At 36.8% G+C, this 20,041-nt stretch overlaps 1 protein-coding gene across 3 annotated transcripts in view; it reads right to left on the bottom strand.

Annotated features, from left to right (window-relative positions):
* The window catches only part of Dnah3 (dynein heavy chain 3, axonemal), a 567,072-nt gene that overhangs the window by 168,071 nt on the left and 378,960 nt on the right, over nucleotides 1-20,041 (bottom strand). For all 3 annotated transcript variants that reach the window (XM_081731270.1, XM_081731268.1, XM_081731267.1), the window contains exon 46: nucleotides 15,185-15,376. In XM_081731270.1, the coding sequence (XP_081587396.1) occupies nucleotides 15,185-15,376 (192 nt within the window). The remainder of the gene's footprint in view (nucleotides 1-15,184; nucleotides 15,377-20,041) is intronic.

Genomic DNA, 20,041 nt, shown 5'->3' on the forward strand with positions numbered 1-20,041 from the left:
CACGCACACGGTGTTTGTCCACCACAAAGTTCACTTGGCGGAAATTGAAATAAGTCAGTTCTCTATATCGACGTACAAGTGCATCTTCTACACTAGGAAACGCAGTATATGTACATTGTTTATTACAGCTTTGGAAGCATTCGACAGCATTAATAAAATAAAACTAACCAAATCATTATATATGTATTAATAATCTTGTATTACATTGTCGAAATTGTTACACAAGTATTAAGTTACACAGGCGCAGTCGACGGTATACGGACAAAATCTCGCGGCCGAAACATCGCCGCCCAAAATCTCGCCGGCCAAAACCTCGCGGGACAAAATCTCGCCGGGCCAAAACCTCGCGTGGCCAAAACCTCGCGGGACAAAATCTCGCCGAGCCAAAACCTCGCGTGGCCAAAACCTCGCGGGACAAAATCTCGCCGGGCCAAAACCTCGCCGCCCGAAACCTCGCGGGACAAAATCTCGCCGGGCCAAAACCTCGCCGCCCAAAATCTCGCCGTGCCAAAACCTCGCCGCGAATGAAACTTTTCTTTAAAATTTACCCAATGTGTTTCCTAATATGCAATTACACGTTACAAATAATAATAATAATAATAATAATAATAATAAATAATAATAATAATAATAATAATAATAATAATAATAATAATAATAATAATAATAATAATATACAAAACATCGTGTGCGTGGGCTTTCTCGGGTTATTCCCGTTTCCTCCCACTTTCTTTATTCGATCATTTCCTTCATCCTGGTCATCTACGTCTCCTTTAACCTATAGGACATAATCAAGGGACGTCGTAAAAACTCATATATTGTTTCATATTTTCATAAATATTATTAGATTTTTGTTAAAATTTTAAGTTTTTGGATGTTCCAAAGTTCACGAAACTAACCTCGTTAGTTGTCATTACTTTCCTTATGCAGACTTTCTTTCTCTATAATCAGTTTAAAAACATCCTGTCGCCCTACCTTCACATTGAAATCCTCTAATACAGAAATAGAATTTTCACATGGTATCGCGGGACTTGGTCAAATACCCGTGATACTTCTTCTGAAACAGCGTCTTTTATACCGTCATTCTTATCATCTGTTGGAACATTTACATTTTGGTCAGGCGAGATTTTGGGTATGGCGATATTTTGGGGCGCGAGGTTTTGGCCCGGCGAGATTTTGGCCAGGCGAGGTTTTCGCCCCGCGAGATTTTGGCCCGCGACGTTTTGGGCGGCGAGGTTTTGGCCAGGCGGGGTTTTGGCCCGGCGAGATTTTGTCCCGCGAGGTTTTGGGCGGCGAGGTTTTGGCCAGGCGAGGTTTCGGCCTGGCGAGATTTTGGGCCGCGAGATTTTGGGAGGCGAGGTTTTGGCCAGGCGAGGTTTTGGTCCGCGAGGTTGTCGCCGCGAGGTTCTGGCCGCGAGGTTTTGTACCCAAACCGCAGTCGACTCGTGGCCTGTTAAAATGTCTTAGTCCAGTCAAAGGAAGAGTCAAAAGTCAAGAATATTATAGAGAAAGTAGTAGTTTGAAAAACAAATGGAACTTTGGAATTGGCCAAGAACATCTAAATCAGATGCACAGATTTCATGATTACATTGTCATAATGCAATTACCAGCTTTCGCTAACAATTTTTGTTATTTCCACATCACAGAAACATGAAGATGAAGGCTACGGAGAACTTACATGTAGTGCTTTTTAAATTTATTTATTTATTTTGTAATAAGGATTCCGAACACCTACTGAATATTCCAAATGGTTTCATTTGAGTATTATTAAATTTTTGACAAAATTTTAATTCAGCCCGTTCCATCATTTCGCGGCAAGTGAAACTCCGATGTGCGTTCACTACACATTCACAGACAATGTAAGCAGTTTTAAAAAGAAAAGCCTGTGCATGAAGGTACTCTAAATCTCACCAGAAAATATCTCCTGTACTTCAACTGCTTGTGCAAAAAATGAAGTTGGATCTCCCATTTATTAGAAACAGAACTAAACTTTCAACATTTACTCTTTACACAAGGAAAAATGAAATAATAATGAGACTAAGAATACGTCTTTATGAGTTTCTGCTAAGTTTCTTCACTGAATGAGACTGACTAGCTACTCGATTTTGTACATCTGAGGACTTTTGATAGAAGACAGTTTCAAGGAATCGCTTCACAAAGACCATCTATTATTTAAGTACGTTCCTCACATACATAAACAAATAACTTTTGCCTTTTTAGATTAAATTTACAATGCACTGCTACCGCCTCAATATACATATCTCCATGACGCGACTGCAAACTTTTATGCATGAACTTCTACTTGTGTGAATAAATACCGAGCGTAGTATAAACCTCTGCTAAATAATTGAGATATTTATATACAAATAAGGTCCTCCCCGCTGGTCTAAGTGGCTAGTGTGTGCGCCTTTGATCCATGTGGTTTCAGGTCCGATTCTCGATTTCTCGATGGGAAAGCAAAAAATTAAAAAAAAAAAAAATCACTTTTATTAACCATACGCCTTCTTTAGCCTAAAGTCATAACAGTGGAACATTAACCTAAAAAATTCATTTCATTATATATATACAAACAATATATATATATATATACAAATACATTTTTGAAACATCGAAAAGTTCGAGTTTAACATTTTAACAAGGGATGAGACGTATTATAATACTCACGAAGCTAAAAATAATTCACATGACAACTGAAATATCAAATATTATACTAACAGATGGGTTTCCAAAATATCGTTGTTTTTGCTTTGTGCGTATTGTATAGTAAAACGTCTCACTTTTTGTTAAAATGTCAAGTCCGAGAATTTTCAACATTTTAAACATTTACTCGGCCATCAATGAAAAAATAAAGAAAAGAATCAATGTAGTCAACTCGTTTAGACTTCTAGAACCGGAGTTCAAAAAAGTGTTTGGAAACAAATATAACAGTTTCAATATTTTATAATAATAATAATAATAATAATAATAATAATAATAATAATAATAATAATAATAATAATAATAATAATAATAATAATAATAATAATTGTTGTTTGAAATTTAACGTTCCATAATCATGCACCGAAGCTTGATTCGAGGTGTTGGTGAATCACGACGCAACTAATCGAACTACGAACAGTGTTCTTCATTGGTTTAAATCTCTATTTTCGCCTATATTTTTTTCTCCTTTTGGGAATCAATTAAATTCAGTGAAGATTGGATATGCGATCTCCTGTGTAAGTAATTCAATTAGCTAAAATACAATCAAAATAGTCTTTGACAAACACGCCCATGCCTTTGGAAATTTATCGGTGGATCCACGCCAAATTTCCAAAGTTATGGTGGCCGTGGCTATTCAGATAATGAAAAGTATTTCATATACATCAAATTAAAATCGAATCAAGAACATGAGACGTTTTTGCAATCAATCTAGAAACACTGAATTTTGTCAAACCAATGGGACAATTAGTCAAGAGATGATCACCAGTGCATCGTCACACATAATACGTAAAAATTACCGATTTACCGCTCGAAATATCCGATCATCTCTTAAGACGAGTGCTCGTTCCCTATTCATGTAGAAAAAAAAAATGGCCTGGTTATTTACCCTTTCTCATTAGTAATGGTGTTCGGATTTGTAATATGACACTTCAAAAACATATACCCTCCAGATTGTTTCGGGCTTTTGGATGTCTATCATATATCCAGGATAAAAGCTTACGTGTTATCGATATCTTGCAGCATACCACTTAATTAATGTATGTCTTTATAAGTTACGCCCGACGATGGACTAAAACTTTTCTCCAAATTAATCCCAGATGACCACTATTAAACATAATCCTCTTCCTAGAACTCCATTGTATCAATATGTTTCTTTGCTTATGCTACTATCTTACAACACGGGACGGTGACAATGACATAACCTGTAATATCCAGGGCTAAATATCGTCCACCAAAAGAATATTTCTCGTCTTTGGTGTCTTAAGTATCTGGCAACGCTATTTCTGTGACTACTGCAAGTCCCGCCATTTTAGATGCGGTTAAACAAGACATGGCAAGTTCAAAGTTAGATTCTCTCATGGTTCCAATGCTTACATCTTACGAAAAAGAAACAACCAAATCCGCATCCCGTTGAGAATATAGTGAGTGACTGTTCTGTGATGTGGAATTAAGTTAGGAAATCGATGTAGAATTAACACAACCACCAGTGTCACCGCAGCCTTAAAAACGTAAAACCTTTATGACAAGTGATGATGATACGCAGAATCTACATATAGACCTGGTGGACACTTTAAAACCCTTAGATACGTATGATTCTACAGTGTGCCCGGATGAAAATATACCAATAACAAATTTAAATAACTCGAGGACCAATACTGATAGAATTATCCGGTTTTGTTTTTCGGAAAGAGCAAAGAATTAAATTTTATCCCCAGCAGACAACAGAAGGCAATAGAACTTTACACATTCCCATTACTCGTGAGCAAAATGGCATCCATAACTGTTCGTCAGAAAGTGGAGTGCTGTTTTCGGTTCGCTGAATTCGAGTCTTCTGTAACCATAGATAGAAGATTTAGACAACACGGACAGGAACTATCAGACCGTCATTGCATTGACAGATGGGACAAACAATTACTGGAAATTGACTCTGTGTTGAGGAAGAAAGGCAGTGGAAAAAAGTGAATGAAGAAGTGAAGATGGTTTGAGAGACCTTTCAGTGAAGTCCACGCAAAATCGATAAGGCGTGTGAGTACACAACTACGAATCCCGCGTTCGACTGTGCATAACATTGTGTATAAAAAGGTTACGTCTCAGAGTCCACATGCTACAGCTTGTTCAAAAAGTTAAGTTTAATGACAAGCTTTGCAGATATGAATTCTTTATTGAACTGCTATCATATTGAGGAGTATAATGATTTCCTTGAAATGGTGAAGCCACTTTTCATACATCAGGTAAGGTCATAGGCATAACTGCAGGATATGGGGTGAGAAAAATTCACACCAGTTGGTGGAACATGAACACAGCAGCTCAAAATTAAACGTCGAGTGCGTGGACTGAAAATTCCGTCATAGGCCCATTCTTCGTTGACGAGGTTACAATTACAGGAGCAACATACCTGGCTATGTTGGAAAATTACGCTGTACCTTGCACACCATATGCATACATGTTTCAACAAGACAGGGCTCCTCCCCACTATCTCCGTAGCATGAAAGAATGTCTGAATAATCATTTCCAGGACAATTATATTGGTAAGGGAGGTCCCATACATTGGTTCCCGAGTTCGCCAGACTTGAACTTCAGGACTCTTTTCTTGGGTTGGGGGTGGGGTGAAGACGTTTGTGTAATAGACCCAAGTTCAACGTTTGGATAATCTAAGACAAAGAATTATCGATATTTGTGGATCCGTGACACCTTAGATTTTACACAACACTTGGAGGGAGGTTGGGCACCGCCTTAGTGTCTGCCGAGCAACAAAAGAGCCACACGTGGAAGTGTACTGAGGTGAGTTGAATGACTTTTTGTGCTGGATATAAAAGTCTATTCTTTTCTCTTTCCGAGAAAACAAAACCGGACGTTTCTATCACTATTTGTTCTCGATATATATTCAAATTTCTTATTGGTATTTTCAATACTTTCAGTATTGAAGAAGTGTAACATGTTAACAGAAGGCAGACTTAGATCTTTAAGACATTGGGAAGGTTTTGTAGTACAAAGTCTGTATTTTTTTTTTTCTTGGTGTTTAGTGCTTTGATTTCAGTTAGAGGTTTTGTTTTTCTCCTATCATGGGAAGAGTTATTTGTATTTCTTCCTTTCGGGCACTTTTCATAGTACTCTTTATGTTTATTCGAAATGCAGAATGTCTCTTCATTGCTTATTCACGTACTGACATCCCCTACTGTACGTACTGTACTGTACACGTACGTAGATATATTATAATTAATTAAATAGCATTCCCAGTCCTGCTTACGATTAATCACGACTTTTTTTCGTCAGATGAATTTCGATATCGTGTGCTTTTAATAAGTGGCGTTTGCTGATTTTAGCTTTTTATTTACATTCGATGTTAATGTTAACATTGAGACCCACGGCCATGGTACAGTTATAGTATGTAAAAGGTAATCTTATTCGACAATGTTAGACATTTGTCCAGTGGTCGTGGAATGAGTCTATGTTGTGATGGTATTATTATCTTGAACCTATACGCTTCCTTGGGAGCACAAGGACGGCTAGATAAGGTGAAACTTTATCAATCGGACATTCTTGCAATTTCATCGAGTGACATTACTAAACTTCTACTTACCGGTGACTTCAATTGTGTTTTGCAAGCTCGGGATACGACTGGTAATTACCAACCATGCACAGCAGCTTAATGTCTGATTACAGGTCCTTAGTTTAAAAGACTCCCATTGGCGTGTTTGTTTTTTTCTCAAATTTACGTACAATCTTCGGAACACCAATCACGTCTCAACAGATGGTATCTTCCCTCTGGATAAGTACCTAGGTAGTTGATATTGATATTCATTTGCCGTCCTTTACCGATCATGTTGCTGTTTTATTAACTTTGAAACATGCACATAGGGTATTGCCAACATGGGGACCAAATAATTGGAAGTTAAATCTTCTTTTCTTGGATGATGATGGTGTTCGGGCAGCATTACGGGAAAAATGGTGCTGATGGCTTACAAAGAGGAAATATTTTGCGAACAATCATCAGTGGTGAAACAATTATGCTAATAGCAATGTAAAAAAATCTGCTAATATCAAGGGCGAGAACTTGGACTGGATAGTGATCACACGTGGGAAAATTATTAGGCTCTTATTAATGAATTATGGATACACGGTAGCTCCCGAAAAACCTGCCATAGATTAAGATGATTAAAGCCAAATCAAGTAACTTGCAACAAATGAACATTGCTCGATATTCTGTAGGTTTACCGGTACAAGCTCATATTACTAAAGGACGAGTTTAATTTTATCACTATGTTTAACAACACAAGCAAAAAACTGATCATTATATTACTACTCTCCGTTCTCCGATACAGTGTGAAACTCATGATATTCATGACATGCTGCTTATCTTTAGTGAATCTTATCGTACGAACTTCTCTCTCCATTTCAGTGTGATTTTTCATTATTTCTAGAATTTGTAAATGCTATTCCTACTAATCTTCGCATTGCAAATCCTGATGATTGCAATTGCTTGCTTCTATTACAAGTAAAGAAATTTTTGCCGTTCTGAGACAAACTCATTTTACTTCGTGTCCAGGTTCACCATACAGCTTCTACAAGAAGGCCTCGGATATTATTAGTCCAATCCTTACTGCAATATATACCGGTAATGATTGGCAACATCACCTTTCCTTCCTCCAAATCATGCTGATTTGGTACATAAGACCTCGAACTTTTCTTAACATCATGGCTGAAGAATTAAACAGTTGTTTCCTTGTATATTTAGACAGCATCAAGCTGACTTTCAAAAGACAAAGAAAGTTTATTCAATGCTTTCGACTTTGCATGACCTTATAAGTTAGGCGTGCAATACACTATAGGATAGATCCTAGGAAATCTCTCACGATTTGTCCTAGAGTCAAAATCTCAACGTGTATGGCATCAGATCGCATGTCATTTCCTGTGTTCTGAACGATCGTATGAGATTTCTCTTGTTTAGAGCACGCTCTATTTCGGAAAGAAAATTCGTAAGATTTCGATTTAAGCGACATCAGGTGAGAGAAAGTGAAAATAAAACAAGTGAGAAAACAACTGATGAAGTATCTTCTGACCGTGCAGGTTTACTTTAGGTGCACCACTTGAAATAATTGTTGAAAAATTATAATTTATCACTGTTTCCTAAATGATTTGCGTTGACCGTCGTGAAAGTTATTCACATAGTATAGATAAAATCCCTCAAGGGGACCATCAAAAACAATTGTTGATAAACTACAATTCTTTTACGATTTGCGTACAAATACGGGGTCCGGATATATAGTATAAAAAATATAATGCAAAAAACGCAAACCAAGTTGTGCTAGGTGGCTTCTGGAAAATTCTAATGCTATGCAACCGAGTCACAGCAGGGCGAAGCTGTGGCCCGAGCGTCAGTCAGGGGGTGCGAGCGAAGGAAGCAGGCGCGTCAGTGAATGTAGTGAAAACGATTAGGTTTCGGCAATGATACGAGTTTGAATAGCAATTGTCATGGTATCGTGGTAGTAGCGCTCCACTTGTGAACATAAACTATAGCTTCTGTAAACTATACAGAAATAAACCGGTGGTGGAAAATAGTATCACCGGTCATCTTTGATATGCACTTAGACCTAACACAACCTAATCGAATCTAACCTAATGAAATTAACTAACTTAAACTAACTTAATATTAATAGAAGTAAGCGAAATTCTATCACTTTTGAAAATTAGCTGGAACGATATACTAATATAATCTAACGTAACATAACCGTAACTAACCTGAACCAGCCTAAACTAAACTAATGTAAATAGAAACTACCGAAATTGTAACACTTTTTAGAAAAATTAGCCGGACCCTTTCTGCTAAACATTGTCTCTCACCTATTTTATCCGACGTTAAAACATTTATAATGATTTTACACTAGTAACCCTATAATTGTAAACATAAAATACAACTGTATTACTTTGTATTTAATTCTGTTGTTTGAAGAAATTTTATCCTTATAAATATTTCTTTTCATGCAAAATATTAAATTTTATTTGTAAATCTTCTAAAATGTGCTGCGCCAAAGCTATACCAGCACCCTTCTGATATTTATGTTTTTTTTTTAGAGGTATCCAACTTAACAATATAGCGCCTGATATTAATATCAGTGGGATGTGCAGTATGGTTAGCATAGTAATTCTTCAACTTTGTACTTTTATTAAATAGAACTATTTCACAATGTTGATAAACGTCATTCGGTCAGACAGGAAAACTCTTCACGTGTATGGCACAAAAAGTATAGGATTTCCTACAAGATATGTCATAACATTTTTCCGAAGATAAATCCTAAGATATTTCCTAGGATTGATCTCGTAGTGTATAGCACGCCTTACTTTCAAATATCTCAACAGTGTTATCTTTGAACTTTCAACGTACTTTTGACATTGTCGCCATGCGTATTTACTACAGAGCTTGAAATGTTATAATTTCTACCAGGATTTTTTGCTCTCTTACAATCTGTCTCTACAGCGACGGCGATGATTTATGTTAATGACTTTACTTCTACTTCTTTACCACATCGTCGAGAGCTGCGACAGGAATGCCCACTATCAGCGCTCCTCTTTACATTAGTTTTTGATCCTCATTTATATCGTCTGACAAATGTTCATCAGGAGGGTATGTCTCCATTTCAAAAAATCAATGTTCAAGTTTACGGAGATGACGTGACAATGAGTTTTCTATTTCATCTACAAATCACTATCCTGTTGTACATTTTGAAGCAATATTGCCGGGTTAATGGCATGCAGGTAAAGTATACCAAAACGGAAATTATGGTTTTAGGCGATTGATCATTTTTACTTGAGTGTCAGATAACACAACCTATAGCCACAGTGGATCAATTGAAGGTGTTGGGCATTGTGTTTACTAAACATGATATTGATCAGTATGGTGTTGTGTGGACTCTCATCCTAACTAGTTTACAACGTGAACTTGCGACAATTAAAGGACGTGATTTAGATGTTATACCGTGTACTTGGTACCTTAATACTTACATGTCGGCGAAGCTATGGCATGCTGTCCATATTTATCCCTTAACCACGGTATTATCTTAGAAAAGTACAATCTCTCTTCTGATAGTTTACATGGTTTGGGTTCTATTTCCATATTGCAAGAGATACACCGTATCTCCATCTCTCCTTAGACCTTTAACATAAATAATCCACCAGACTTACGGTTCGTACGGTCTTGTCCAAAATATGTAAAGTCTTATTCTACTTCTGGCCTATGTGAATCCAAAAGCTTTCTAGGTGTGTGGATTAGTTCAGGCTCTGTATCAATGTTTCCAAGAAGAGAAGTAGTGGTCCCGCGTGGCATAGTCACTAACGCTCTCGCCTTTGGTAAGAGTGGTCCCGGGTTCGGTTCCCGATGGGGGACACTCGGTCGAAAAAGTATAACAGCTTTTTCAGGCCAGCCATTTTGAGTGAGGTTTTTCCTGGGTTTCCCTCATTCACATCAGGCACATTCCGGGATGCTACCTAACTATGGTCCCAGGCCGCTTCCTAGATTTCCTTTCTTTGGATAGTGTGCTCGCCAAAGGACGTCATTCCTCATACACGTGACTGGCTAAATGCCGACATCGATGCCGACAGCCCAGAAATTTAATCCCTAATCCCTCAAGAAGAGAAGAAGAACAGTGATATTCCGAGGATAATCTCTCAGCCTCCAACTAAAGATTGAAGACGTATTTAGCACAATTTGCATGCTCCAGTCTTACCAGTCTCTGTCTGATATCATAATAAATGATATTCTCCCTTTACGTGAGAAACTATCGCATTAACCTCTTAACTGCCAATGACGACTTAACTCGTCATGAAAATTTCGTTTTTATTTGTAGTCTGACGACTATGTTCGTCATAAGATTCGTATTGGGCATGATGAATTAATACGAATAGATTCGTATTTTCCGTGGGACGTAAAACTCCAAGATTTCATTTAATTTCATAATAAGTATCTTTAACAAATTTATTCCGCATTTAGATGCAACTTTCTGATTCGGAAGCTCCCCACTTAACAGGTTAAAGTACAGCCCAACCCGTACCGCAAGTTATGTAAAACTTCAGAGGCAATCCTATATCGTTTTATTGAATGTCAGGCAATTGCTGATGTTATGACGAACATTATAGATCGTATCCCAACAACCAAATGCGATTTATTTTAAGAGTACATTACGGTATCCTGACTGTTATTGGAAGCCTCGGCTACGGAATACACGTATAATGTGGATTATAGGGCATATATTGCATTATATTTATAATAATTAACCTGGATACTCTGTTCAGCATTACGAAAACTAACTTCGCCATTAGTATCGTCACTTACACAATACGAATTTATTGCCACGCTATTTTCATCATTATAGTGCACTCTTAACCCTTAAACGGCCAACGTGAGTCCAATGGATTCATCGCGTATAATTTTTATCCAGCTGCAATGTATTTCTTGCTCAATAGATGTCTCTTTATAGATATGCTATCGGTAGGTAATGTAAAGTGTGAATACAATTTGGAATTGAAAAAATATACATTAGGGTAGGTTTTAAAAATATATTTCTAATTTCGTAACACAAAAGGCCAATATGAGTCCAATGGACTCATTACTAAATTGCTTCATATATTTGGGTTCCCAGTGGTAATATAGGGGAACCGGTCAAAACCCCCACAGCCAAAACACACAAACGGTCATAACTTCCACACAAATGGACAAATCTCTCAAATACACGAACAGTCATAACCCCCACAGCCAAAACCCCCACACTGGTAATCGGTCATAACCTCCAACGGTCATAACTCCCACACAAATGGACAAAACAGCCACACATAGCAGCGGTCACAATCCTACATAAATGGACAAAACCCCCACACAAATGGACAAAACTCTACATGCAGAAATTGTCACAACTGCCACACAAATGGACAAAACCCCCACACAATCGGACAAATCTCCCACACTCTGAAATGATTCTGGTTGTATGTCGTGCCCTTGTACTTTTTAATAACATTTTTTATTCCACTTAAACTGATGTTGCAACTATTCTTCTTGCACCGTTTTGTAACGACAGAAACACTAAAGTGGGTGTCGTAAAGAGCCGCAACAAAGACGTGCAATCACGATCATTTCAGAGTGTGGGGGATTTGTCCGATTGTGTGGGGGTTTTGTCCATTTGTGTGGCAGTTGTGACAATTTCTGCATGTGGGAGTTTTGTCCATTTATGTGGGGATGTGTGACCGTTGCTATGTGTGGGAGTTTTGTCCATTTGTGTGGGAGTTTTGACCGATTTTGTGGGCGTTTTGACATTTCTTGAGTGTGGGGGTTTTGGCTGTGGGGGTTTTGACCGTTCGTGCGTTTGGGAGATTTGTCCATTTGTGTGGGAGTTATGACCGATCGTGTGGGCGTTTTGACATTTCTTGAGTGTGGGGGTTTTGACCGTTCGTGCGTTTGGGAGTTTTGTCCATTTGTGTGGGAGTTATGACCGATCTTGTGGGCTTTTTGACATTTCTTGAGTGTGGGTGTTTTGGCTGTGAGGGTTTTGACCTAGACCCTAATATAGCTAATTGCCTTAAAATTATTAATTATATGTTACATTTATACCAGTTGATTCTTTTAGTGCAGGTTGTGAAACTGTTAGTGTATGTAAGTGCTAATGGAAGTGCAGAAATGGCTGCTTTTTCAAATATTGTATAAGTTAATCGTCACTTGTTGGGGACAAAGACGAGGACATTATGAGCAGTGAAATTAAAGATAGCGTAAGTGATTGGGAAAGTGAAGCATTAGAAGTTTCTGATACGATTAGTAATTCTGAGATTGAAGATGTTGAAAATCGGTGCCAAAGTAATGAAAAGATTTTGTATGCAAAGGACGGAACCGCATGATATTCTAAAACTCCTTGACCACAGAAGACAAAATCTTAGACCACAGACAACAAAATCTCAGAACATCATCAGGTAGGAATAAAGAAGTTTCCCTTTTCCAAATAAAATAATCGAAGATCCCTTAAACGCTCAGTTATTATTTATTCAAGACGATGTGTGAAGACTATCGTTCGGTATACTCATGAAGAAGCAACATGCAGAATCAGTGGAATCCGGTCGATGAGAGAGAATTGAAGTATTTACTTGGACCTTTGTATACTGCTGGTCGACTGAAAGACAAAGATCTGAACATAGAACTGCTATGGAACAAAAAGTATGGACCACGAATATTTCGCGGTGCGATGAGTAAAAACAGGTTTAAGTATTTGCCCATATTTATCCAATTTTATGACAAAACAACAAGAAGTGACAGAAGAAATAAAGATAAACTGGCGTCAATACGTGAAGTTTGTGAAAGAATGAACCAATGCTTGAAAAGCCACTATGACCCTCGCGAAATTTTGAATGTTGACGAACAGCTTGTTCCATTCACAGGTAGATGTCTATTTACGCAATATATGCCGTTGAAACCAGGTAATTGTGGGATGAACGTATGATGAATAGCAGATTCCAAAACACACTATCCTTTTATACAGTACACCTTACGTTAGGAAAGAAAATAACAACTAAAAAACTTGGGACAAAATGTGGCCTTGCATTTGGCGAAGTCTCACTCTGGGAGTAAAAAAATATCACATATGATAATTATTTCATACATTTTGATCTCGCCGACACATTGCTTGGCAATGGTCTTACACTAGTGGGAACAGAGAAAAACAATAGACGTTCTTAAAACCCGATTTATTACCAAACTGAAGGAAGGAAGAGACCAATTGGCCCATGAATATTCATGGCAAAGAAAGACAAATGTATGACCATTTATTTTTTTTATGAATATGCTTGATGTATGCACTGTTGCAGTTTATTCGTCTGGAGTACATTACATCCTGATCGGAAAACTTTCAGAAAGGGTATTCTTACTGCAATAGCAGAAAGTCTCATCCAGCCACATATTTGCAATAGACGTGCTGTAGGTCTTGACAAATCAATCTAGTCTGTGGCTGCCGAGTTCAAAACTAGTGATATAAGCTAATTCATGTTACCAAGGTAAGGCTGGAGAAAGAAAGAAGAAAAGATTCTTTACTTGTGTGATGCGCGAAAAGGACAACTGCAAAGGCAATCATGCAGGACCTGCCAAAAGCGTGTGTCTTCTGAAGATTCGGTTGTTCTTAAATACTGCAAAAAATGTAAATCAACCAACACGTAAAACGAAGTTCCTTCAGTAGTTCCAGGAAATTACGAGAACATTCCAAACCAACAAATGAAGAGCTCAATTACAAAAGAGCCTAAGTCAAGAAAGTAAGCTTTTCAGGAGACGATATTTTGTGTGCGTTTCCATCATTCTATTTCCGTGAAAGAAAAGTAATCTACGTAAAAGAAAATTTTCATTATCTACGTTTCGTAAGATAAAGTTGAAATTATCATCTATAGAAAGAGTTTTATAAGTATTTGTAGGCATGAGTCACAAAATAACTTTTGAGAATGCTGTTGACTAAGGGCATTTTGGACAATAACTCAGTTTCTTTTGCCTACAACTAATTTGATTTATGTAGTTTTGGCATGAAAGGCTGTTCAATATACGAAGATGCTGAAATGGAATTTAATAGAAGCAATATCTCAAAATTGACGAAAATTGACTTAGACTTTTTTGGAACCCACCCCTTCAATTGCATTAATTATATTGTTTCTTATAACTTATAGTACTTTGAAAAAACGTTTCTTGAAAATCTAGTACTTAGCAAAAGTTGTTTCTACTAAACTTTATAATTACACTACCTTTTAAACAATACAAGAAAAATAATTTTAATTTCAACGTTAATTTTACATCAGATGTCAACACTGACGAGCTTGTAAACACTATAAGAATACCTGGTTGTTATACGTGCATGTTAAGTCGGAAAAACTTCAAAATATTATACGAAATTACACTCAATAACACAATATAGGATCTCACAACACAATATCAACAGTGTGAGTCCATCGGACTCACCTTAGCTGTTTATGTTAGGAAAATAGGTTGGCCGTTGTAGGGTTAATGTAAGCATATGTTCTGTCTTTCAATTTTGTTTATCCTGAATATCACTTCTGTATGTGTAGCATGATGCAGGCAATAATAAAAATATGGGTAAGGAAGACGGTAATGATGAGATGGATGATGTAGTGGAATGAAGAATGTGGGAGAACCCCGTAAAAAACCACCCACATAGTGTTTGTCCACTACAAAGTTTACTTGGCCCGGGCTGGGATCAAACCAGCGACCCCATGCAAGAGGTGAGCGCTTTAATACTGAGCCACCGCAGCCCCCATTATTATTATTATTATTTTACTATTATTATTATTATTATTATTATTATTATTATTATTATTATTAATAATAATAATAATAATAATAATAATAATAATAATAATAATAATAATAATAATAATAATAATTTTAAAAAATTAAAAAGTAAAAAGGCTATATTTTAGTTTCCTCTGCTAACGTAACCCTTCTTTACGTAGTGTTTACCAGTTTAACTATAGCAGGAGGATTTTTCATGGACTTGACAACAGTAATATCAGCTGGTTTCAATGTATCCAGAGCATCCAAAGCCGCCTGCAGAGCAGGAATGGCTTCCGCTAAATCACTCTCACAGTCATCTTTTATGGCTTGAGCAGCAGCCGCCGCCTCATTTGCCACAGCTTCATCTGCTCCAACGATCTGTAAAGATACATCAAAAAATAATTTTATGAAGTTGCTAATGTTCTACATTTTAAAATGTCAAGAACATTTGTTTCGCTTAACTTACATGTATTTAATTACTCAACATTTAACCTAATTTGACTAATTACCAATAATTAATCTAGTCTGTTCCAGGAGCAGTGCTGCCACACTTGATACAATTGTACCAAATTCAGCCCTTTTTGTCATTCATCGGCCCGTTCGTACCACGCTGGCATTTTCAGCCCTTTTATGAAAAAGTTGGTACAATTCTAACCAGTTCAGCCCCATTTAACAATTACTTGGCACATTTTCAAAAGTGTTAGTAAGACTTTTCCTATATCTCACGTTACTCATACTGTGAGTTGGGCTCTTGAGAAATACTGTTGAACATGAGGTGTGATGTCACGTATTTTCTGTTACTTTATGTGTGTTGTGTATATGTACTGTTTTACTGCACATGAGGTGTGATGTTATATGTTTTCTGTTTCTGTATGTGTATTGTGTTTATGTGTGCTGCACTAGTTAGAAATAATAGATACCATTGACACTTAAAATTATTAATAATGTGTTGTGATGTCTTTCAGGAAAGGTTCTAGGACTCTGCACTGGTTTTACTTTTTTTTTTTTTTTTTTTTTTTTTTTTTTTTTTTTTTACAAATGTCAGTTCATTTACCTTATATTCTTCTTATGTCTATTATCCTGCTTCGGCCGTGAAATAAACAAGAATAAGGTGTAATAATTTATATTTTAATATTTTATTATAACGTACTGTTTACACATGAACTCGCTCGGAAATGATTCATTTGTTCCTCATTTTATATATTTTTTCATATATGGCCATAAAACTGTTTTGATTTATTGGTCACTTTGAAATAGAGGCGCGTTTGGTTTCCTTACAATACATATCGAAGATAACTGTTTTCCCTTTTAATTTGCGGCCTCTGTTATACTTCCTACGTGCGAGAAAAGTTTCATCTACTTCCACGGTTGTTCGGAGTCCTCCTATTTGGATGTTTTTATAAAGAGCACTTGCTTGATTTGGACTCTTGGAAGTGGGAGGAGTGTTCCAGAACTTTACCTCTTTTAGTTTCGTGTTGCAGGCACGTAGCCAGGGGGCTTCCGGACTCCCCCTTCGAAATGAAAAAATTAAGGAAGGATGAAAACAGAAACGAGGAAAAGAAGAATCAGCGTTAAAAATAATAATAATAATAAAAATAAAAAATACAGCAAGCTTTTGGTTACTCTTTCTTATGAGAAGATTTGTATTATTTGCAATACATGACGGCGAATGAGTGGAATATCCTGAAAAAGTAAGGGAATTTGAAATTTCTAGCAAAGTTACGGAATTCTCAGAATTTCTGCTACTAGTCAGGGAAATTTCAAGCTTTCGAAAGCATAGTGCCATTCGCTTGTCCGCAGTATCAGTATGTTATTTTGGAAACAGTTTTCTACTGCTCCTTTAACTTGTCATTTGGAACAGACAATAGTTGACGGAATAAAAAAAAAATATGTTATGTGGAAAGAAAGTTCTGTTAACATTTGATTCAACAGAGAAAGAAATGCAGTTATTGTAAAATATTTTACAAGACATTATTGGATATGTACTTTTTATAATAGGTGAAGTCACAATGAAAGGAAAATTGTTATATTTAAATGAACAAAGGAAGGAACGTTTTTTTATTCTTTTATTCGAGATTTCTTCATAATTTGTTATTAAAATACTGACTAACACACACTCATTTTATTGTCCTAACAAACCAATATATATTGCCAGTAAAATAGTTTATATTAATCGAGTCCCTGGTGTGATGACAACAGTATTTCATGTCACGGACCCCCCCCCCCCTCCTTTACGAAATCCTGGCTACGTGCCTGGTGTTATAGAACCGTGTATTACACTGGTATAAAATAGTGAATTCAGCCCCATTTTTTTTCAACTTGGTACTATTTTTCAGCCCACTCTAGAGCTAGGACGGTGGTAACATTGTCAGGAGTTTCAAGACTTCATATTAACGGTAACTTAATACTTATATATATTTAGAGTTCTCAAAAACATTCTGCCATTTTCATGCATCTAAGTTTCATGGACGAATGTCTATAGCGAGGCGAAAGGAGGACGTGTTCCTTCAAAAAGAATTCATGTAGAAGAGCAAGTGTATAGAGGCTGAAAATACTTGCATGAAAGAAGTAAAGAAATAGGAGCATATGAATGTTATATTTGTCGTTAAGTTGTAGTACTACATTGTATTGGCACTTAAAAATTTACATGAAACTTGTATTTTGAGAGCCGTGATATAATGGAAGTAAAGCGAGAGATAGAGAAAGATTGCAATTAATGAACTGGATTAAGGCATATAGGCTAATTGCTATGTCAGGACAAAGATGCTGAATGTCAATCGTTAGAAAAAAAGGAAAAGTTGTTAGATCACAATCCTGTGCTGCTCTGAGGTGGAATCCCACTGACAAAATACGAAAGCAATTTATTTTCAACTTCCATTAAGCCGCTACGAGAAATCCCCAAAGGAAGCAGTCACAAGGAGAGATCACGTGATGTTGCAGTTCTGATCACCATTGTGAAAGAGTACCCATCCTGATAATTTTTCATAAAACCTGGTACTTATCACGCTGGAGGTGTGGCAGACGGTGCCATACTCTTGAAACAACATACGTTCATTTTTAACAAACAGTTCGTTCAAAGGTTTGAAAGAATCTTCATCACAGTTTCTATATAACATTCGCCATTTCCAAACTATGCGTTTTGGTTTGCGATAATCGGTATAGCACATACAATTGCTTGTTCTAGATTTTACGCTGTGTTTCTGTCTGCAAAATTTTGCAAAAACTAGTACGGAATGAGGTCCCATGTTTACTAAACTGTAACAATCACTGGTAACATGCTCGTAACAACAGTGTTACTAAAGCAAAGAAAAGAAGTGTGCAAATTAAAACCACAATTCCGAAATCTGAACGTTTATCCTATAATGAAATAAAAATATCACACATTTTTATTTATATAAGCTTTATATTAAAGATATTAAATCTTCCGCATTTATTGGGACACTCTTATTAGAAGACTATAGAACAATACTAAGAAAAATGTGAGAAATAATATGAAATCTGAAGAGTGGATTTTAACATCGCAACATCATAAGTTAATCTTCGAAATTTAAGTATACCACTTTTGCGGTAGGCTCTCCCCGGATTCTAGGCCCTGCAGGGCCGTTAATTACGCCATTCTAGAGCAGTATTCAACAATCGACTGCTTAATGCTCGAGGAACTACGTTGAGTGTGATTGCATTGGCGGTCGCCGTCCTGTTAGTTAGGATGGCCTGCATGGTCTTTTCCAGGAGCACTTCGGTACGTCATGGAAGCATTGAAAAGTTCTGTTATGGGCACATATGCTATGGGAACTCTCTACCTTCCATCGTGTACACCACAGATAGACCACTGATACGACGTGACACGCGGGCGGAAATTAAAAGGAACGACCATCCGATTTCTTGCTGTCCCACTATATGGCTAAAATCGAATAACCTTAATTGTACAATACACGTTCGCTGACATCGTCCCGGGAATGATCTACACTTAACTACATTTGTCTTGTTGTCCGACAGCCTTCATACTGCAAGCAGCATGCCTCCTACAAACACTAGGATCAGCCTATCGTTTACGGTTGCCGGTGTGCTAGGACCCTCTGACTAAGATCAGTACGCCCTCTACAGACACACATTCTCTGGTGCGAATTTCGTTCGTATCGGGCGATGTACTCTATACTAACAGATCTAAATTGATTTAACACCAGTGTTTCAGTTTCACTTCACACACAGCAGAAATTCATCTTCGAATATGGAAGAGATTATATAGAAGAAAAAGAAAGAAAATTGAAAGGAAGTTGGAGTTTTGATTTGGGAGGACATATAGAGGTAACACAAAGATGTAATTAGTTTAATCGAAAAAAATAGATGAAAGGTTTTCAGACAAAGTGAAGGAAACAAATGTAGTGTTCGCTGATTTAGAAAAAAAAAAAAAGGTTTTAAGCGCTTGAACTGGGTAATCTGAAAGATGCTTGGGATGAAATGAAAGATCAGACTCGAAAGAAACGTACATAAGAATCAATCATTGAAAGTTGTAATAGAAAGGATGACATAGAACAACGAAACTGGAAGGAGTGTTCAACTAAAATTTTACCTTTCAGTGATATTATTTAGTATCTAGATGAGTAGCGAAGAAGAGGTTGATCAGGGAACAGGTTAACTTGATGGGAGCTAGGACTAGTATATTTACTTTTCAGATGCTATGGCTGCCATTGAGAAATCTAAATAAAAAATAAACACGATGTCAGGAAATATGAAGAAAAAACTTTGAAAATAATTTGAAATAAAACTAAATGTGAAAACAGGCATAAGATTTAAGCAATTGTAGTTGGGGTGACTTAGGCTGTGAGAATTATAGAATTTTGAGTAAAGAAAGTAGAAGAGACTGTCAGTTTTAAATGCTTAGGAAATATTATTAACAAAGAAATGAAATGGAACGGTAAATAAAACGAGTGAAAAATGGTTAAATATCTTTAAGATGATTGCGGTGATTATGATGAAAACAGGGCTCCCAGTGATATTTTGCATAAAATTAGTTGTTTATAGTTGCAAGATTGAAAACAAAAG

This window comes from Thermobia domestica, chromosome 11, assembly GCF_964235325.1.
Source record: "Thermobia domestica chromosome 11, izTheDome1.hap1.1, whole genome shotgun sequence".
NCBI lineage: Eukaryota > Metazoa > Arthropoda > Insecta > Zygentoma > Lepismatidae > Thermobia > Thermobia domestica.